Genomic DNA, 22,759 nt, shown 5'->3' with positions numbered 1-22,759 from the left:
GCTTTCAAATGATGGAAAGTATGATGCTTGGTTTCAGTTTTGTTTTACTTTCATTTCACAAATTTTTAGGGATGGCACCAATCCGATACCTGGATCAGTATTAGGTCCGATACTGATGTTTTTACCCAGATCGGGTATCTGTCCGACGAACCCAATCCAAATCCGAAACCGCGTGTTGGTCATTGATGTTATTGTCAAGCTCAAAGAATGACATAAATAACCTTCAAATCATCATTATAGTAATCCATATAACTCATGCATGTTATTCAGGCTCTTACAGTCATCCAAAAGCTTTGTGAATTGCAATAGCCTGTGTTTAATAATAAATATACAACATTTAGTTCCAGTCCTCAAATCTGATTGGAGAGACGTTCCATGAGTATTGATGGTCTGACACCATCAGCACTCAGACGCTTCACTGTGTGTATCACTCCGTTTGTGTTCGTACCATTCTAAACTAAAGTGTAAGAGCAGCGCTGATGTGTTAATAGATGTCTCTTTACATTTAATTTTGTGACATTACATATTTTAGCCAGCAGGGAGCCTAAAGACAATTTTGGTGTGTAATAGGAGCCAGTTGGTGATGTGAAGAGTCAGCATCAGTCAGTGTTTACATACTGCGTGATCGCTATTACTACACTACTAAAGCTAGGAAATAGCTTTAAATGGCTTTAAACTAACAACTTCAGCATTAAGACTCATCACAGCTGAGAGACACAACAGATTGATTAATTACACAAAATCAAGGTGCTTACCTCTTACTGGACTTTCCACATTGGAGAGGAAATACAGTTCAAAATGGCGGAGGAGATTGTGGTTTCTATAGTGAATGACTCTTGCGCACAGGCTATCGTGAAATAGGAATACCCCTGCTTGGATGGCTATTTTTCCACTGAGAAAATAGGATGAATTTTACCAAAATGACATTATCTTAAGAAAGCTGACTAACAGACTACAGCATCATCAACAGGTGATCACACACGCTCCATCTCTCTCTCTCACACACACATTCTTATTTCTCCAATTACATGTTAGAAACAGCCCAGGCCTATACTAGTTCTGAAGTTTGGTTTGAACCAGCAACTGCAGCTTCTAATCCATCGCGTAAGAAAGTAGTTCCATGCACAAATGCGTTTTTATGACCGTACTCAGTTTTTCCAAATTTTTTTACATTTGCTTGTTCATTGAACTGTTGTATATAAGTAATATCACACTCAGAAACGTGCCTAAATCAGCACTGCTGTGATTAATCACAGCCGAATAACAGCAGTGCTGATGTAGGGCCATATCGCACTCTCATGTGATATTGCTTAAATATACATATCAGCATGCATGTCTAAGTAGTCTCTGACACCATGCTTTACTGAACGAGTGCCACTCTGCCGACACACACAAACACGTGCAGAGGCTCGTTATGTGCTGCTCAGCGCAATATGTGGTCGCTCCACACAAACTCCATCTCAGATCAATAATTCATTCTGCCTATAACATGCATTGAGGATGGCACCGGACGGCACCGGACAAGCATTTTACCAAATGTTGAATGAGAAGCGCGTTACACTACTGTGAATTAGACTTCCTGGAGCACTCAGCGCCGCACTTTCGAAATAAAAGCCTTAAGAAATTACAACTAAAATGTATTACCAATGTATAGTAAAAATATTTTTATTATTATTAGAAATCACAATAAAAACAAATTGGGTTCCAAAAATTACTGTGTGACTGAAAAGTGGATTGATATACTAATAAAACACATTAAATAGAGAGAGAAATCTGAAACCATTTACAAGTCCAGATAGTTAAAACGTGTAAAGAGAACTTGCTTCTTTTCTACTGAAGACTTTCACTGGAATTATTATTTTTGCTGCTGCCTACTGCAGACTAGTTAAACAAAGTTTGCACATGCTCTTATGCAACTGTTTTTTGTTTTGCTATTTTATAATGAAATTATGTATTGTTTGAGGTTTTTGTTTCTTTACACAAAGAGTACTCCCAATCAGTTTCACATAGTAAATTATAGATGTTCTACACTCATTAAGAAAAAAAACAATGGTATCGGATCAGGATCGGTATTGGCTGATACTGATAGTTCAGGTATCGGAATCAGAAAAGAAAAAAATGTATCATTCCATCGCTACAAATTTTCCATCTCTTCTTTTAATCAGTGTGCCACCTTCTGTTAATTATGTAGTATTGACATTAAAAGCACTGACAAACTTTCAACTTTTAAAATTATAAGTTCAATCAAACTGGTTTACATTTGGGAAGTTTATGACTGTGATACTGTTTGCAATTGTGGAGAAATCTGCTAGAAAAGTACAACCATATGTTCAATAAGGACATTCTTTCAAGATATTAATTTGCATAGAGCATTACCTTTACTTGTGTACCTGAAATTGCACAGCATTTAAAACAAGTCACTTTTAATAAAACAAAAGATATTTTCTACAAAGTACTCAGTAAGGCAATGAAATTCTAGTTTAGGCCAATCAGAGACACCTACACCAAAGATGTCCCACACCACACTACACTACACCACATGATCATAAATATTTCAAGGCCATATGAATAAATTTGCTTTGCCCATAAGTTGCCTGGGGCCAATGGCGTGATAGCAGCTTTATGAGGAGTCTGTCACCACTGAAACCAAGTAAAGGGTTGACACATTGTTCAGTTTACCCCAAGATGGCACTGTGTAGCATGAAAGGGTCCTGCTGCATGTTTGCAGGGGTGTTTGGGCACTGAGGGAATAGGAAGGGGGACGATCAACCTTTGTCACATGAAGTCATCATAGTCATTGCCGTAGCCACCATCAAAGTCACCATAATCAGCAAAGTCGTCTCTCATGTTTGCTTTAAATCCACCACCAGGGAGCACACCTTTCTTCTTTTTCTTATTTGCCTTCTTTTCCTGAATGAAATGCAACAGCAACAAATTGAGATGTAATATTTCTACTTATCTTTTCTAACATAAACAATAGAGTAATAACAATGGCAGATACGAGTGGCTTTACATATGATCCTTGATTTCACAGCACTTAATGTGATTTCCAATCAAAAATGGGTTTTAAGGGGTTCCTTTAGCACAACCGAAAAACCTGATGACTAATGCCTACCCACACAAATTCACACAGAGTAAAATAGACTCAAGACTTCCTGATTCATCTTCCTCATCATTCAACTCACCTTTTCTTGCCTTTGTTTTTCACTGAGAAGAACAGACAAAGAATTACTTATTTTCTTCAGGTCATCTACTTCCACTATAAAGAAAAATACAGAATAAGCTTATAAGCCTTCAGACATGTAAATGATTTAATATTTATGCAAGCCACCAAACAATCTTTAAACACCAGGGTAAATATCAGTAACACCTCATCACAACCAATCTATTAAGAACAAAAAACAAAACATTAACAATCATGCACATTATATAGCCGATTCACACAAAAATGTATTTCTGAACTTACATGAAATACAAAGCTCTCGAAACAGTGACTCCAAAAAGCTGGAATAATGAACTGATTTTTCAAACTGTGTTATCTTATCTTTGAGTAATTTTTCAAATGCAACAAAATCTTCTTTGGATGAGGGGCACATGGCTTCAATTCCAAAGGCATTGTTTGTGGTAATACCAGTAGTAGATGCATTTGCAGCAGCAGGATCAACACCTACAATCAGAAAGTTTGTTCATTATTTAATTTGACAAAAGTATCAATACACTAAGATCTAACAGACTAAAATATGAAAAAACTATGAGCATAAATGTGATATGTAAAAAAAAGAAAAATCTGTTTTTATTAGCACCAGTTTACATACAAGGCACCTGGGAATTTTTTTTTTTAAGAGACCAAGTATGAGAACCAGTACTTTCTGGTAGAGATAACTACATTTTTGTAATGCTGTAATATTCAAGTATAGTACAGGGTTCTACAGTTCGAGCATTTCATGTTAAAAATAGTCTCAAGACTATTAGTCTCAAGTTTTTAAACACAAAAATGTGTCCAATGTGTACACGTGTTTAATAACAAACTGTTGCCGAGATACAATCATTTAAATTATGGCTTTCATAAAACCTTGCTTTTGGAGTTAGCAATTAGTACTTAAATAGTGAGAGAACTGTAGCGGCAGCAGAAGCAGCATCACCTTGTGTGCAGCCCTCTTTGTGTGAAGATCCATCTCAGGCAATTTTTTCATTTATTCTCTTTTTTCTATACTACTTATATTTCTTTGCTACGCTTGTAATATGTGTTTTAAGTACATTCTATTGTTTGCTGTAGGCGAAAATCCACATGCACACGCTGGAGGTGGCATAGTGCTGCCTCACCACAGTCTCTCTCTGTCTATGGAATTGCCAGTCAGCTGTCAACAAAGCTGACTTCATCCTGGCCTTTGCCATTCAGTCAAAACTCAATGTTTTGGCTCTGACTGAGACATAGATCAGCACAGACAACACTGCAACTCCCTTGGCTCTCTCAACCAACTTCACTTTCACCCTCACCCCTTCTCTGACTGGGCAGGGTGGGGGAACTTGTTTGCTCATTTCTAACTCATGGAAATTCACTCCTCTCTCATCTCACTGCAATAACACATCTTTCAAATATCATGCCATTACTGCCACTAACACTGCTAACATTCTCTTTTTGGTCATCCATTGTCCTCCAGGTCAACTAGGCATCTTTGTTGAGGAGCTAGATGTATTGCTGTCCTCATTCCCTGAGGAAGGCACTCCACTGGTGGTCATTGGGGACTTCAACATTCACCTTGACAAACCTAAACCAGCTGACTTTTTTAGCTCTTCTGACCCCATGTGACCCTTACAAGATTGCACACCCTGGCAATACAGAACAGGACAACAACTAGATCTCATCCTTACCCATAATTGTATCTCCAATAATCCTCTTGTTACTCCACTACATATCTCTGACCACTTCATCCAGTTCTCTGTCACTCTCCCTTCTTCCTTACCTCTCACCCCACCTATAGTTTCCTTCCACCGTAACCTCCGTTCTCTCTCTCTCCCACTTGCTTCTCTTCTATGGTCTCTGCATCGCTTCCCTCCATTAATAACTTCTCTTCACTTGATATAAATGAAGCTACAAAATCTCTTTGCTCAACATTAACTTCTTGCCTTGATAGAGTCCATCCTGTTTCCTCCAGGCCAGCATGTGCCACACCCTCTAGCCCCTGGCTGTTGGAGACACTTTGTCATCACCACACAGAGCTCAGGACTGCGGAGAAAAAGTGACGCATGTTAAAAGGCTCTGCTGACCTGAGCAAGTATCAGTCTCTTCTCTCCTCTTTTTCCTCTAGTGTTTCTGCTGCTAGGGTTGATTATTACCAGAAAAAGATCAGTAACACTTCAGATTCCTGTAAACTGTTTTGGACTTTTTCTTCAATATCCTCCTCCACCTCCCTCCTATTTCTCTGACTGCTGATGACTTTGCCACATTTGTTACTGACAAAGTAGCGAGCATCAGCAGACAGTTCTCTACACCACACACCCACAACCGATCTCTTCTTAATCCCATTCTCTGTTTTCCTCTTTCTCTCCGCTCTCCTCGTCTGGGATCTCCAAAGTGCTTATTTCCAACTGTCCTACCACCGGTCACCTTGACCATATCCCCACCCATCCTCTGCAAGCTGCCCCATCATCATTCTTACCCGCACTCACACACTTCATCAACACGTCTCTTGGAAACTGGAAATTTTCCCAACACATTCAAGCAGACTCGAGTATCCCCACTGCTCAAAAAAACAACACATGACCCCACAGTAGTTGATAACTACAGACCGGTCTCTCTCCTACCTTTCCTAGCTAAAACTCTTGAGAGGGTTGTTTTCAGCTAGTTGTCTGCTTTTCTTTTACAGAACAACCTACTCGACAGACATGAGTCTGGCTTCAAAAAAGGACACCCAACAGAGACTGCCATCTTGTCAGTAGCTGAAACACTGCAACTGGCAAGAGCTAAATCCAAATCATCTGTCCTCATCCTCCTTGACTTGTCTGCTACTTTCAACACAAAGAACCATCAGATTCTCCTGCCCACTCTCTCTGACCTGGGCATCACAAGAACTGCGCTTGGATGGTTTGAGTCATACCTTACAAGCAGATCCTTCAACGTCACCTGGAGAGGTGTCCAAGTCACACCAGCTGACCACTGTTGTTCCTCAGGGATCGGTGCTTGGATCCCTCCTCTTCTCGATCTACACTACATCACTCAGACCTATCATTAAGGCAAATAGTTTTTCCTACCACTGCTGCACAGATGAAGTCTGACAACTCCACCATCTCAGCTTATACCTCTGCCTGCCTCTAGGAGATCTCGGCCTGGATAAAGGAATGTCACCTTCAGTTCAAACCTGCCATGACAGAACTCCTCTTGATCCCAGCCAATCCGTCTGTTGGCCACAACCTCTCTATTCATCTTGGTTCAACTACGCTAACGCCAACCAGGACAGCCCGGAACCTGGGAGTGGTGGTGGATGACCAGCTTAACTTCACTACCAACATCTCATCAACCGCCTGGTCTTAAATGTTCGTGCATTTCAACATCTGGAAAATCAGACCTTTCCTGTCTGCACATGCTACACAGCTCCAGGTCCAAGCTCTAGTCATTTCAAGACTGGACTACTGTAATACCCTGTTGGCCGGCCTCCCAGCTAGCACGATTAAGCCACTGCAAATGGTCCAGAACGCTGCAGCGCATCTGATCTTCAATCAGCCAAGGAGGGCTCACGTCACCCCACTCTTAATTTCACTCTGCTGGCTACCAGTAACTACCCGCATCAAATTCACAAGAATGGCAAAGTGTGGACATCAAAGAATGTGAAACTCAGACTGGAAAATGGTCAATTTAGTGTTAAGAAATCAATCTCAGGCAAGTCAGATAGGCATTAGGTCATATGTCATCTGATTAGCAATAACAGAAAATTAAATGTGCTTTGTGTACACTTCTTGTCTATTTGTATGGCTTTTGCCCTATGTGGAAAACAAATGCAGGGTTGCAGGAACGGTAGTGGTCGGGGAGAAAATCACTGCAGGTAGAGAGCGGGTGAACATGAAATAAAATTCAGTGTGCAGGATAGAAACTTGCGGGAGCGGGATGGAAAAAAACAGTTCTGCGCAGACCTCCACATTGCTGTTACACAGACTACAAATAAAAGCTAACTAATATGCTTAAAAAATACTTACATTTTTAAATAGAAACCTGCATTAATGTAGACTTAAAGTGCCACCAGATGTATCTATGTGTTTTTTAAAAGGTCTACATCGCACATGCCGTGCGTAGGCTGATTCTTACCAAAAGCCTCTCGGGCCAATTCCAGGTCTGCCTCCTCCTGCAGCTTCTGCTGTCGAAGCTTCTCTGCTTGCTGCTCTTCTGGTGATAGTTTCTCACTTATTTGTGTTTTCTGTAACGGTTCACAAGTTGCAAAAACAAAAGATGGGGCCTAACTATCTCTCAGAATATGTAATAGAAATGAGCATTAGGGGGAGTGAGGGAGCAATAATTCATTATAAAACTGCACATCAACTATAAGTATTGTTCTTACCTTATTTTTTAACTCTTCTTGTTTTTTATTTTGTGTTAATTCTTTCTCTTTTATTTTAGGACTTGCTTTTTTCTTCTCAGGGGCTTTCACTTCTATAAGAAAAGTAAATCAAACCACTGGAGGACTTGAACGAAGGTGAACAGCAAGATTATGTTCAACATGGTTAAAAGAAGAACATTAACAAAACAATATCACTTCCCTAAAAGATCTACTTAATTCCCTCTTTTGCTTTTTAAATATGCAATTGTTCCATCTGTGAAATGTTTCCATTGTTAAATCTAGTCACATACAGCTCAACAGAGATCCATACCTTCTTTTTTCTGCTCTTCCTCTGTCTCCACCTCATCATCCCAGTTATCCTGCAGAGAGACATACAGTATTTGCATGGTGCCCAATGAATGAATATTAAACAGTTTCAGAGCCACATGTGAGAATTGGTTGTAACACATACAAGAACTATAATGTTTGATGTATGTATAATGTATGTACTGTATTATAACTACTTTTCTAATAGTCCAATGCTCAATTACAGTTATGGCTCAGTTTAATAAACACAGAGGCCAAAATAATAATAATAATAATAAAACATTTAAGCAGCATTAAGCACCATTTGAAAGACCATCTTTACATGTCAAAGGTAACGTAACATGGCTTAACAGTAACATGATACAACAAACAGCATGTTTGTAAACAACATACTGTAATTCTGGTCAAATTCAGGTGAACTCTCATGAAGGCCTCAGATGCTGTGTTCATCCACATGTCACCAGCTACACTAGGGGCAAACAGTTGAAAAGCGAGTCCTTTCTAGCGCTGCCTTCAAACAAAACACAACCCCCTAACTAGCCAATAATAACACACATTTCAACTGGAAATGAGTAGGGCGTGTGAGAGAGTTCTAAAGGAGACGCAACATGACAATCGGTTCGTGACGTCACCTCGAACTCGACCAGCTGCTGCCGCTCGCTCAAAAAGCTACTGCAACTATTATGACGTGGAGCGCAAATTCACGTAAAAATAAACGTAAAAGTGTTACCCTGTTTGCCAGGGTCAATGCATTTCAATTAAGTGTGTCGATACAACCAACTAACTTAATAATCATAATAAATAAATCACTCGTGGGAAAGCTACAAATGAAGTACTCCGCGTGGCTGTCACACCCTGGATTCATGTCATTAACGAATATCAACACATGAATTTAGCATAATCATGTCTGAACTGTATGATGTGCTTTTATTACGACTGGATTAGTGTGATTCATCTGTAAATGATTAACTGCTTGTTACTTACTGGTATGAGAGCAACAGCAAGAAACCGGTTACAGACGTGCTAAGCTGGAATATGAAACATTTGCTGACTTAAAGACACAGAAAATGTCCCTGTCTGTGAGATTAGTACTAGGAAATCATAAACACGCAAATGAATACAGCTGGGTGAATCTCTAAATAAAACAGGCCTATTGAAGGCTAGCTAAAGAGCTAAAAACACACCGCCTAAACACACCCCATGTTAGTTTGCTGTGATGTCTGCTACTTTTAGACACATCTCACTTCTCTAAGACAACACCGGAGACAGAACTGAAATGAGGAAACCATTTACAGTTGTGGTTATTTGGCCATTTGCACGTTACCTTCACGTCGTCCTCCTCGTCCTCGCCTTCCCACCTATCCAGCCGCACGGCGGTACTTCTGATCGGCTCACTCAGCTCGAAGTTGTCAGCGTCTTTGAACAACACAATAATATCGTAGTCAAGACAAGTCAAATACAGAGACCAACACTATCATACTCTTAACCCAAAATAGCCATAGGAAGTCATCCTACCCCAAGAGTCGGAATCCGCCATCTTGGCTAAGTGTGAGTGAAATAGTAACTGAGGGAAAGCATGTGCACTGAGCTGCTCTGCTCTACAGCGCTTCAGTCTTCATGATGACGGGATCCCGGAGGACTGGCGTCAGCTCAGACACGCGCTACAGCGCACCCGCGTGGCGCACTGGTGAGCATCAAAACGCTATGGTACAAAATGTTTCGCAAGTCCTTATTCTTCTTCTCATTAAGTGCATTTACCGCCACCTTCTGTTTGCATGGATCAGAGACTGCCCTTACTCTCTACCTACTCCACCCCCTTCAGATCCGCCAGGACCCCGGCTTCCACCGGTGCTGCGGGTTCAGCTCATCCGGTGTACACACCAAAATCCCTTCGGTCCCAAAGGAGGAAGAGAGAGGGTTGGAGATTTTTTTTTTTTTTTTAAATAAATTAAACCTTCCTCTATATTCTACCAGTTAGAACTGTATCTTTTATAAATTGAACAACATGTATTTTCCCCCTGATAACAGGGTCTTCACTGATAACTGTTTTCCCTCTATCCTCTCCAACTTCTCTTTTAATTCCTCTCTTTCTGCATCATATTTCTTGCACTGTATTAACACATGTTCCACAGTTTCACTTACTCCACACAATTCATACAGTCCTGATGTATATTTACCCATTATACATTTTGTGCTATTTAACCCTGTATTCCCCAATCTAAGTCTTGATATTATACAGTCGTCTTTTCTGTTTCCTCTAGTTGGCCTACCTTTTCCTACCATAGGTTGAATATCATATTTCCTCCCATTCACCCCTGAATCCCAATGGCTCTGCCTGGATTGATTTTGCTTGTCACTTTATTATTGTTTTGAACTCTGATCTACTGTATGGCATTTGTATATCTACATCACTTCTTTCCATTGCCTCTTTCACCAGCTTATCTGCAATTTCATTCCCTCCTACCCCTACATTGTGTGGGACCCACACAAAAAAGCACTTTTATATTTCTTTGTTCCAAAATATATAAGTGTTGAAGTATTTCTACTACAATATCCTGCCTGCTATTTGATTGTTGAAGTTCCAGACTTAATAAAGAAGAGGTAGAGTCTGAGCAGATAACTGCCTTCCTTATTTCATTTATTTTTTTGTATGGCCATTAGTTCTCTTGTGTATACTGATAAGTAGTCTGATATTCTTTTCTTTTTTGCAATGTCCATTTTTGGAATAACATATGCTATCCTGCTTGATTCCTCATAGGATCTTTTGAAGCATCTGTAAATATTTGAGTGCAACATCTATAAATAATCCAGATATAATCCCTTACCATACTAGTTTCTTGAACTGTGCTTCCTTTCTTTTCTCTTGATTTTAAAAGAGTTAATTCAACTACTGGACTAGGCAGAATCCACAGAGGAACATCTGAAATAATAAATCTTGGAATACTTTTGCGTTTTCCTAATCCCATTTCATTGTTTCCAATTATCCATCCAAAACTTCTACACTTTCCTTTCCCATACTCCCAACATGTTTTTATTACAGATTTCATAGGGTGTGACTCATCTTGACCTTTTAAATTTGTCCAATACACCGTCCTCGATTGTTTCCACCTAATACACAGTGGCATTTCCCCTACCTCTACTTGCAATGCCGATACCAGTGTAGATGGATATGCACCACAGCTGATTCTCAATGCTTGGGACTGTATTCTATCTAGCCGTAATAACTGTGTCATGCTGGCTGAATCATAGACTACACATTCATAATCTAATACTGATCTGATCATTGATCCCCACTCTCTTCCAGTTAAACCCCTTATTACATTTAAAAGACCTTTTTTCTATTTTATATATATGACTTTTCCATGTTAATTTTTTTTATCGAACCATACCCCCAAAAACCTTACTACTGGTACCTGACACAATACTTTATCATATAATTTCAGATTTACTTTACAGTTAACTTTTCTCTTTGTGAAAACCATCATCTGCGTTTTTTTCAAAGGAAAATTTGAATCCCCATTTTTATGACCGATTCTCTACCTGCATCAATGCTTTTTGCATTTTCCTTTCACAATATTGTACGTTCCTCCCTCCATACCAGAGAGCCCCATCATCAGCAAATAGAGATTTACCTGCTGTCCTTTCAGCTGTTTCAAATACATCATTTATCATAATTATGAACAATAAAGGACTTATGACGCTACCCTATGGGGTTCCATTTTCTGCCACACCTTTCTCTGATATTTCCTCTCCTACTTTAAATTGTATTCTTTCAGCAAGAAATTATTTTATCCAATTATATATTCTACCCTCTATCCCCAACTGCTCTAGTGTAATTAATATTCCCTCCTTCCATAACATATAAGCTTTTTCTACATCTAAATAAACTGCTATCACTGATTCCTTATTTTGTAATGCATTTTGTATATCATTCTCTGAACACACAATTGAATCCAATGTACTTCTCCCATTTCTAAACCCATGTTGGTATGGGGAGAAAAATTTCCTTTTTTCCAAATAATATATTATTCCATTATCTATCATCCTCTCCATTAATTTACATAAATGAGACGTTAGCACTATTGGTCTATAATTTAGCGGGTTACTAGGGTCTTTCCCTGAGTTTTTTATTTTTATTTTTTATTGGTATTATTAAAGCTTCTTTCCAACTCTGGGGGATTTCCCCTTCCATCCAAACTTTATTATAAAACTTTAAAACCACCTTAATAGACTCATTACTAAGATTTTGCAACATTTCATAACTTATACCATCTTGTCCTGGAGTTGATTTTTTTTTTTTTTCTTAACGTTCTTCCTAACTCCGTTAAAGAGAATGGGACATCCAACAAATGATGGGGTATTATTTCCTATTTCACTACAAAAATGTCTCCAGTACTCTTTCTTAGATTTCCTAATTATCCTTCTAACTTTTGCTTGGGCTTGTTTATACATTATTAGGCTTATGAAATTATGCTTATTCTTGACTACTTTAAATGCTTTCCTTTTCTTTTTAACTGCATTTGAACAATCCTCAGTCCACCATGGAACTATCTTCTCTTTCCTTTTACCTTTACTTCTTGGAATACTTTGAGAAGCAGAAAATTGTGTAATTGAGTTTCTCTCTTTACTCACCTCTTCTATTATACTTTTTTCACTTACCTCAATTTTTTTAAAGCCTTCTTCACTCAAATTACTAAATTACCCCAGATCAGCTTTTTCTAACACCCACCTCTCCATTATTCTCGAATTTACACTCTTTAACCCTCCTTCGATCATGATATAACTCATGATTGGAAAATGATCACTGCCTATTGTACATTTCTTTAGTACTTCCCAATTCACAACCCCTCCTAATGAACTAAAAACAATTGTTAAATCCACTACTGATTCTAATCCTGTTGCTATATCTATGCTTATTGCCCTCCCATCATTTAAACATACCATAATCTTTTCTTCTATTATTCTCTCTATTATCAGTCCATTATTATCTACCTTTCCCCCCTGAATGTGCTATGTGCATTAAAATCACCACACCAAATTACCCTTTGCCCATCTAATCCTTCAACTTCTTCAAGCTCCGTTACGTCTAACATCCTACATGGATTATAAAAGTTATACACTACATAATTTCTCTTCTTGACCCAATTCTCTATGACCACATACTCAACCCTTTTCCTATCTCTCTATATGGCATACCATATTTTATAAAATTTATACATCCACCCCCATTTCCTTTTTCCCTTTCCCTCCTTACGTTACACTTGAATATCCCTTCACCACAAAATCCAGTCTTGGTTTAAGCCATGATCCCTGAATACAAATCACACTTGGTTTTATTTCCAATTTATTTATATAACCTTTTAGTTCCTGCCCATTGGCCACTAAACTTCTTGCGTTCCATTGTAAAATGACTAACATATGTTTATTATCCAGGCCATGAACCTTGACTATGTTGCATTTCCACTGTCAACTCATCCCTAATCACTTCCCAAGGAATTCCTCTTATTTCAAGAAACTTTTCAGCAGCTTTAAGGATGATCTGGATTTTTTCCATTGTTCTTTCTGTCTGGGCCTTATACAGTTGACTACCTCTGTCATAAACAATAAGAAGTTTTTTCCCCCTACCACCATTGTTTCCTCATCTATCTTCCTGGTTCCCCCACTCCAGTGAACCCTCAGTCCTCTTTGTTTAGCTGTGGAACCCAGAAATTTCACTGCCTCTGAATACGACATCTTATTCTTAATTCTTGCTTTCTGTATTTCCACTGCTCTTTTCCTTGCTTCACATCCTCCAAATGCCTCCACAATTACAACATTTGGCTTCTACTCCTACTCCACGTTTCCCATTATCATGCTCACCAACACATCGCGCACACCTCTTCTTGGACCTACATAATTTAGCAATATGTCCATATTTCTGGCAGTTATAACACCATAACGGTGGCGGTACATAGGCCTATTCCCTCACCGGAAAACGAATAAATCATAATTTAACTCGATCCGCATTAATTATTTTCTTCAAACCTTAATCGAACCGACAAGCCGTCTCTCCTGCTTCCATCTCGATTCATCGGAACTCCTGTTTTCACACCACTTACCCACATTTTTCTCCTACTACAGTACTACTAAGAATTCCCAGTTTACATACCACTTTTAATATCTCTATTACTACTTTTCGACCCTTCCTGATTATTATAATTTTTCCTTTTCTTAGTACCTATACCCTTCCCTCCTACCATCATCTCCTGACTCATTTTCATATATTTCAGTCTCCAATCCAGCAACTTTATTCTTTCCCCGTGTTTTTTTTTTTCCTTCCTTTTTTCATTTCTCTCTCCTTTCATGTCGCCGGTTGAATCTTCCTCCTCGAACACCAACGTGCAATCCCGCCGAGTGTTTTCTTCCGACCAGTTCGACATGTACATCGAAATCACCTGTCGCCGTTTCGCAAGTCTGATGTGTCAGTTCAAGTAATAGTTTTCGCACATAACACAAAATAGTAATACTTTATTATGCAGTGGTTTATGCACAACAATGACAAACAACAATACAAAATTAAAATACAGTCTGACATCAGGTGACATATAATATTATGAGAAACATGATTTTAAAATTATACGAATAACTAAAGTTCACAATCAGGTTTTTTACTTTGTTTATACAATCCCTATTGGTATTTTGAGAGAATGACGGCCCATGTCGCAGGAACAATACATAATAAATAAATAAATAAATAATAGATAAAAACCAATCAAAATATAGGATGAATATGAAGCACAAGTGAAACCAAAACAAATACCGCAATGTATAATTTTCAGTTCAGTAATTTCTTTTAAGCAAACAATTATTTAAAAAATCAAAAAAAAAAACTCTTGAAATCTGACATATTTTCATAACTAACAATTATATTTAATTTAGAGATTTATAATATTAATTTGTTTAGAATTATAATGAAAATATTAATTAATTTAATTACTTTTAAATTAAACAATGCACTTTAAAAGTACTGTTATTATTAATTCTACTTAATATTGCACTTAATTGGAAAGGAGAGCTCAACTCAGTAAAGTGAAATTATTCAGCAGCCACAGATCTATCTCAGCAACAGCAGCAGTATCAGGACATTGGGGAGGTAGAATATGGGACAGGGGTGCACTGCAACTCCCAATGACCTACCTGGAAACATACACAGAGTCAACAACAAACATTTTAACAGTATAAACCAATGACATCTCTTAAAACATCCAATTATCAAAAATTCCGGTTATTTATTTCAAGAATCATCTATGCTTTACCTAAGAAACATACATAATTATTTTCTTTTACCATCATTACCTACTTTTTAAGCCACCTCTGCCAGACATTCTTGAGAGATCAGACTTTGCATACCTTTCCCATTTCAAAGATTGCTCATACATTTCACTATAAATACTTTTCATTAAATTGAAGACCTTTCTCTTCTCCCTCCCTATTTTACAAAAGGAATGAAAGTACCTCTGAAATCAACAGGTTTGTTTTCCCAGGGGTTGAGCACCATGGATAGGGCCGTCTCCTGCAGTGGAGACAGAGCAGAGCGCTGGGCATCTGTTACAGCAATGGCTTGCTCATATGTGAACATACTAATTTGTTCCTGGTTAAACACTACCTGTGAACAAAGAATGTGGCAAAATCAGGTAAAAAAGATTCAAATACGGTGCTGTACTTCAAAATACTGTTCATCTTAAAAACAGAGGACATCTGAAGAGTGTTGTCAATAGTCCCTTTCACACATACAGCCTTTTCCAGAAAATTACCCGCAAATTTCAGGTTAGAGGTCATGTGTGAACATACTGGTAAATTTTGCTCTGGCAGTTTCCCTTAATGAGAAGTTGTATCATTACCTATACATTTCCATGTTGATGGTGTGTGAACAGCACATGTGGTACATTTAGCAGTTAAGACAACCGAACAATTTTCCTGTAATTTACCTGGTTGCATGTGCAAAAGGGGCTAATGACGCTCTGTGAAAATAACAGTTTTTATAATTTGCTGTTAAATCAGTAATGGTGACAGTAAAAAGAAAAAGGAAGAAAAAATATGATTTTTCTTGCCATCCCAATAACATTTTGAACACAGTCAAATAGTTGATTTGCAACACATTACTGGTGCATCATTCACTTCAGAATATTAATTTGTGAAGGGGCAGGGGAAAAGGGCTACTAACTGCAAATTTGCCCGCAGGGATGAGAGAGATTGCCAGAGGGGAGATTCCTTCGATTTGTACCCTCACCAAAGCAGACATGGACATATCCGGTAGCCCCGCTACAGAAGGGGGAGAAATGTACAAAGATACCACTTATAAAAAAAAAAAAAAAAAAAAAAAAAATATAAAAAAAAAACGCAAATATTGCAATGGTGAACTAAAAAGAACAAATAATGCAAACCAAATCATCTGTATGCCAACAATACAGAAATAATTCAGGCCAAAATCGAAATTATCATAAATTTGCATTGACTACACTTTACCAGATCTTTTTTTAAATGCTTTCAGTACAGGCATATATACCTGCAATTGCTCCTATCTCAATGAAGACCTCTGATCCCCAGGAGCTGACTGGTCCAAATGTCAATCTATTACTAAGCAGCCCTATCATTACCTGCAACTGCTCCTCAGAGCAGGACAGGCGCAAACGACCCAGCCACAAAACTGCCTTACTGAAATAATAATAAATTACACACAATAATTCACACAATAATAATAATGATAATAAAATACACACACATCACATTCAGCACAAGTGCAATATAATATTGTTAACTATTACTGAAACATTTTAGACTTCAGATAAAATAAAATAAAATAACCTGAACTCTACTGCATTCAGGGTGCGCATGACAGGTGCCTCAATTCCACACACAATGTGCCCCAAAGCCACAATAGAACTGGAGTCTAACTGGCTAGGAGTCTTTCTGGTTGAGTTCATCACAGTGGAAAATATTGTCTTTAACTGCAAGTGCAAACAGACAGTTACATTCAGTTACATTAAATTATGGAAGGAAAGAACAACAGGCTTCTCTAAGCCCATTAGTGAATTTTACATTATCAGTTGTATGTTCTATAAAAAGGGTCTTGTTGGAAACTGCCAATTTATTTAACACATTGTTCATCAGTACTTTTACCTGTCTGCTGGTCCACATGTTGATTGCACCCATAGCTGAAATTGATTGAATATCAGACAATCTAAGAGAAGCCAACTCTTCAACTGAGAGCTGAGTGGCAATGCGACCCAACTGAGAGATCACAGAAGGGGTGAAAGAGGAGGGCAATCCATACACCTACACACACACACACAAAATTATATATATAAAAACACTATTTCCATTATACTGTAGTGATGCAAATTGGAAACCACCAAGTGGAATGTGGTCACTCAAATTTAGGAGCATATGAGTTGATGGAGAAAATCTGACACCTCTTTGGTCTTCGTAAGGAGCACTGACAGCTGGAATGCACTGAAAAAGGGATCCTGGCCAATGAGCTCCAAGCATCTCTGGAAAGCAGCTGGTGGCATGTTTCTAAGGCTGTCAATACTCCAGGCAACAGGTTGTGTCACATGCAAGCTCTCACAAGTGGGTATCAGTCCAGTAACTAAGACATATTGATGGAGAGAAATCAAAAAGTGTGTGCAGAACAACTAAATGAAAAAGGGTTAAGTGATTATTACATTCCCTCACAACATGTTAGTTATTAAAAAAGGATAAAATAATTTTAACAGAAAGGCCAAAGCAGAAGATTATACTAACAAGTGCTGCGTCCAACACTGAGGAAACCAAGGAAATACTGAAGCACAAACTGCTGCTTGTCAAATAATTCTGAGGGTTTCTGCCCACACAGAGAGCCAATCTCTCCTCTCTCCCACTGCTTCTGACTGAGGTACAGTCTCTCAATGCGCTCTAAGCTCATCAAACCCTGAAGACACACACATTCACATGTAGACAGGTCAAAACACATGCAGAGTGATTAAAAAAAAAAAAAAAAAAAACTCTGTGTGAGTATGTCCCTTTCTGTTGCATGATGAAAGTACAGTAAGTGAATGACTGAAAACTATGTGTTTGTTCACATACTGCTGGGATCAGCTGAATAGTCTCCTTTGGAAGAAAAAATAAGAAACGGTCCACTTGGTTCAGTGTCTCAGACGTCCAGTCTTGTACAGGGCTATGTAGAAAAAATATTAATATTTGGCTTTTTAAGTCATAAGCCATATTACAAATTACATTATATTATAATACTATATTACATTATATTATATTTATGTGGCGGAGGGGGCGTAGTCGAGCGTACGTCTGGGGAGAAAGCAGTAAGTGTGCACACACCTGAGCGCTATAATGTCCAACACCTATTTCTGATTACTGTAGTACTGGGGAGAGCGATATAAGAAGGAACCACACCAGTGAGAGGCAGACACAAGAAGACGAGTATGTATAAAGTGACGGCTAAAAAGCAAACCGTTATAAGTCGGCTCGACCACGCTTCTGCCGCCACAATTATATTATATTATAAAATTATTATATTATATTAAATTAAATTATAATACTTGGACAAACTACTGTCCTTACCCAAATGTTTTTGGCTCCTGTAGCATGGCTGCCACCAAGGCTCTTTTATTGGTATTGTAGCAGAATCCTCGAAGGAACTCCAGACCATCAACAAAAAAGCTCCTATCCAATTGCAAAAATATCTCATCTACCACAAATGTTGCCATGACACCAAGCGAACGAAACTCCTCTTCAGTGTACAGGCCAGTGTACATGTCCTAATGGGGGGGGGGAATCAATGAATAGTGCTTGGCTACAGATTTAATTAATTAATAATGATGTTGGTCAGCATCTTCAGTTTACATAGGATCTATGGGAAATAATTACATAACCCTCAAGACAGTAGAATGAGTCTCTTTACCAGCCTTTGAACCAGCTTTTCCACCAGGACAGCTTGTTTGGTGCTGGGAAGCAACAGGAAGTAATGTGGGTCCTGCACTATCATGTTCCTCAGAGAATCCATCTTATCAGGAGGAAATTTCTTAATGGTGCTTAGCCTTTAGACAATGACATCACAGTTAACAAAGATGTGAAGACATAATTATAATGCATGCATGCTGAATCTATCTAATGACTTACGGAAGTGACAGAGCAATCTGAGACCCCAAATCTCCAAGTAACTCTAATAAGAAGTCAAACTCATAGAGTTCATCAATTATGCACTTTTTCTGTAATAAAGAAAAGGAAAAGATATACCTAAATGAAACTTCTATGAATGAAGTGTAATATTTTTCTAAGAAAATCATTCGTTTCACTCAAGGGTGTATCAGATTTTGTTAGAAGAAAAAGCTGATTAAATGCAGCTGAGAACTCATGCATGTAATTAGGCTATTCAAATAACAATTTACTTTTAAAAACATGCAATAATTATAGCAATACTATATGCAATTTTCTAGATTCCAGACATTTGTTTGTCGGCATACATGTACTCTAACTCTCAGTTAATAATGACTAATTTGAATGAACAACTGACAATATTGACCTGAGAGATGATTAACAAATGAAAGAAAAAATACATTGGTAATCTCTGATATTTAGTTCTTTAATTTGGGTATTTAAATTTAGGTTTTCACTAGCATACCAATGAGGCGTGGAGTGGAACAGGCTGCTCTCTCAGAAACTGCTGAACGTCACGCAAAGGCAATAGAGACGCCAGGTTTTGAAACAATTGTTTAAGTGTTGTGCAACTCGCTCCCGGAGCCACTGTCCCCAGAGATCTAAAATGTCAGAGACAGAAGAAAACAAACAAACAGAAAAAATGAATACACATTGCTTCAGAGCAGTGTCATGTTGTATGGTCAAGGGAAGTGATTAATATGGCTGTCAACTAATTTTCACATTTAAAGCCACAAAATCAACGTACAAATTCATAGAAATTCATAGGCAAAACATACGTGAATTCCTTTTCTGAGAGAATTGGCTTGGAGTCTGTGGCCTCTTTAAAAAGAACTTTAGCCTATTGAATAAAAGAAGAAAACATCATAACGCTCTATGGTATTTAAGATTTTAATCTAACTCTTCATGCACATGATGATATAAATTAATAAGCATAACTGTAAATGCTATACATTGCACATTTATAGCCTAGCAGTACTGTATAGTCACATGTGAAATCAGTGACTTTCTGGCTCTGAAATCTTGTTTAATGAAAGGAGAATTGCAAAACACTTTCATGCTTAATGTCTTAGAAAAAGGGACTGACAGTACTAGCGACACTCAGGTTGATTTCCATCTTATTTTCTGCTAGTTAACATGGCATGCCAACAGGAGATACAGTGTCTTGTGTGCTAAATCAGAGGTTACACAACAAGAAGCCTCTGCTCCAATATCAATAATTAAACTATTAGTAATTAGACACTCTAGTATTGTATCTCTGAGGTAATGGGGAGTGTCATGAGGAAAAACACTCGTTATTACCCCTAACCCATACACACAATCAGTCCAATAGTTAATTGTGTGAAGAATATATTTTTGCTCTTTAAAACTAAATTATGGTTGATGAAGTGTATGATTAGGTTAAAGAATATACCTGCTGTGTGTTCCAGTGGCGAGTGTGTACAGCTTTGTCACTGACCAGCAGTGAAGGGACTCTGGGATTTACACTGAGGAGAGGAGTGCTGGAGAGTAATGGCTCAACTTTATCCAACCACAGGGGTACAGAAGTGGAACCCTAAAACATGGAAGATGGCAGAGAAATTCACATGATTTGTTCTAATACTGTGAGTGCTGACATTTCTGTTGCCAACAAACTTGGCTAGTAAGGGAACACATTTGGCATCATTAATGAAACAAAAGAAGAAAGAATTTCTGTGTAAATCATTAATAAATCCATTCTAAGGTAAATTGCGACACTGAACTGAATGTGATAGTTTACATAAGAATGGTTTTAAATACTTTTACACACATAAATGTGTTCTGTTCATGTTTAATAAAAGAGGCCCAAGATTGTGTGTTTAGTCTGGTGCTCCTGGCTGAAAATCTGACAATATTTATGAACCTGTGACGTGCACAGAATGGGGGCAGCAGGTGCACAAGCCCCTGCCCCTTTCGTTCACAAATCTAAAGGTGCCCTTTTGGTCATCCAGAAAAAGGGCAAGAATTGTAACAATTAAATTAAAATAGTTAAATAAAACAAAAATCTCATTATAATCTCACAATAACAGTAATAATGTGTTATTATGGGATTTCTTTGTAAATCAAAGGTGCCTTTAAGTGCATGAACAATAGCAGACTGGGGGTGGATTCCAATTGCAAGTGATCCTCCCTATGCTCTATACTCACTCCGAAGTGTAGAGCCCTTGAAGTGGGTACTCTGAAGGAAACATGGCATTACTGTATGAATGTACCTTTCGTTAATCGTCTTGTGGAAAGGCCCTTCGAGGAATTTTTTTTTTTTTACTTTCGTTTTGAACCTGCTTTCGAGTGGCATCCCCTCCTGCAGCAGTGTCTTTCAAGGAAGTAAAAAATGCAGTTTTGTTTTCACCCCGGCCCAGAGCATCGAAGTGCCGTTACCTCAGACAAGTAACAGGTCAGATAAAAAGTCCACTCCATGTATTGTGCTACCAAATACTAACAAAGTGTATGTAAACTTCTGACCCACTGGGAATGTGATTAAAGTTATAAAAACTGAAATAAATCATTCTCTCCACTATTATTCTGACATTTCACATTCTTAAAATAAAGTAGTGATTCTAACTGACCTAAGACAGGAATTGTGAAAAACTGAGTTTAAATATATTTGGCTAAGGTGTATGTAAACTTCTGACTTCAGCTGTATATATACTGTGTGTGTGTGTGTGTGTGTATATATATATATATATATATATATATATATATATATATATATATATATATATTATTAGAAGAAAATGGTTAAACACTCAAAAATCAAAGAAATTAGTTAGTATTTATAATTACTAATTAAAAAACAAAAAAACAAACTGTGCCCTTTTTTATCCTTCTGCCCCTGTCCCTGCTAAGGTCTGTGCATGTCACTTGTGAACTAACTTTCAGCTAGTTTCCTCTAACTCATATGTTTTAATATGAGCATGTGGTCATCGGTAAGTGTGATCTGGAGCTCCACCTGATGCCGTCAGCAATTTCCAACTTTGTTTAGTTAGTTAAGATCAGTCAAGATGAACACACCCGCATGCAGAGTTATTTACGATCGTACTTTCCTACATCTGATCATTAGCGTAGAGAAATTTTCCAAGAACATGTCATCTGACTTTTGTTTAATTAACCTGCAAAAGCAATCAAATCTACTGAAATACTCTTAAGTGCACATTCAGTCTGTTGTTTGATATGCTGTTTTACTCTTGTGCCATCGGTAAACATGGCAAATTACACAATGTACAGCATATGGTTATTTTAAATCATCATCCGTAGTGAATTCTACTAATAGAACGAGGCATCAAGCTATTGATGAAACATTTTAATATTAGTTAAGGTTTTACATGTACTATAGTCTAGTGCATCCTCAAATTTAAATGATACTCGAAATGCCTCTCCCAGTGGCATGGCCGGTGTCTGAATGTTTGCAAATAGTATAATGATGCTCAACTGTTTCGTACTCCTTTTTTGGCTCTGGGCGAAGAATGAAGAAAAACTTTGCCGTGTGTATACCGGGGCCTTTAGAGTAAGTTTCTTACCCAGAGTTTGGTGGTGATGGTGTTGGCTTGTGGAGGAGTGAGCCCAGGAGTCTGAAGACTGATTCCAGGTAAAGCTTCCAGAAAAATGTCAGATGGCAAACTCCACAGTATTTCCACCTTTACTCCACTCACAAGAGATCCCAGCATAGACAAATGCACAGAGCCAGGCAGAGCCAG

The 22,759-nt window shown here is 38.1% G+C and overlaps 2 protein-coding genes across 2 annotated transcripts; both read right to left on the bottom strand.

Moving 5' to 3' along the window:
* Positions 1–1,649: 1,649 nt before the first annotated feature.
* Positions 1,650–9,564, bottom strand: LOC127439586 (eukaryotic translation initiation factor 3 subunit J-B-like). Its single transcript, XM_051695770.1, has 8 exons — positions 9,372–9,564; positions 9,181–9,272; positions 7,861–7,909; positions 7,551–7,642; positions 7,301–7,409; positions 3,467–3,667; positions 3,186–3,259; positions 1,650–2,910 (listed from the first exon to the last, which is right to left on the bottom strand). The coding sequence occupies exons 1-8, from the start codon at positions 9,391–9,393 to the stop codon at positions 2,776–2,778; spliced, it is 774 nt and encodes a 257-aa protein (XP_051551730.1). The 5' UTR covers positions 9,394–9,564; the 3' UTR covers positions 1,650–2,775.
* Positions 9,565–14,381: 4,817 nt separating this feature from the next.
* LOC127443681 (stereocilin-like) lies at positions 14,382–20,750 on the bottom strand. Its single transcript, XM_051702455.1, has 15 exons — positions 20,461–20,750; positions 19,826–19,887; positions 19,513–19,648; positions 19,011–19,099; positions 18,793–18,928; positions 18,453–18,649; positions 17,961–18,051; positions 17,640–17,805; positions 17,309–17,484; positions 17,016–17,171; positions 16,701–16,843; positions 16,402–16,550; positions 16,060–16,157; positions 15,351–15,501; positions 14,382–15,032 (listed from the first exon to the last, which is right to left on the bottom strand). The coding sequence occupies exons 5-15, from the start codon at positions 18,892–18,894 to the stop codon at positions 14,950–14,952; spliced, it is 1,512 nt and encodes a 503-aa protein (XP_051558415.1). The 5' UTR covers positions 18,895–18,928; positions 19,011–19,099; positions 19,513–19,648; positions 19,826–19,887; positions 20,461–20,750; the 3' UTR covers positions 14,382–14,949.
* Between the last annotated feature and the right edge of the window lie 2,009 nt (positions 20,751–22,759).

Source organism: Myxocyprinus asiaticus, chromosome 1, assembly GCF_019703515.2.
Source record: "Myxocyprinus asiaticus isolate MX2 ecotype Aquarium Trade chromosome 1, UBuf_Myxa_2, whole genome shotgun sequence".
Taxonomy (NCBI): Eukaryota; Metazoa; Chordata; class Actinopteri; order Cypriniformes; family Catostomidae; genus Myxocyprinus; species Myxocyprinus asiaticus.
This window is presented reverse-complemented; position numbering and strand designations above follow the sequence as displayed.

Excerpts from the sequence above, each read along its gene's own strand:
- LOC127443681 (XM_051702455.1), bottom strand. The coding sequence starts at position 18,894 with ATGGATTCTCTGAGGAACATGATAGTGCAGGACCCACATTACTTCCTG. Across the intron at positions 17,485-17,639 it reads CAGTGTTGGACGCAGCACTT|TTACTGGACTGATACCCACT; the intron begins GTTAGTATAATC and ends AATATGTCTTAG. Across the intron at positions 16,844-17,015 it reads ACATGTGGACCAGCAGACAG|TTAAAGACAATATTTTCCAC; the intron begins GTAAAAGTACTG and ends TTGCACTTGCAG.
- LOC127439586 (XM_051695770.1), bottom strand. The coding sequence starts at position 9,393 with ATGGCGGATTCCGACTCTTGGG. Across the intron at positions 9,273-9,371 it reads GGCGGATTCCGACTCTTGGG|ACGCTGACAACTTCGAGCTG; the intron begins GTAGGATGACTT and ends TGTTGTTCAAAG. Across the intron at positions 7,643-7,860 it reads GGAAGAGCAGAAAAAAGAAG|AAGTGAAAGCCCCTGAGAAG; the intron begins GTATGGATCTCT and ends CTTTTCTTATAG.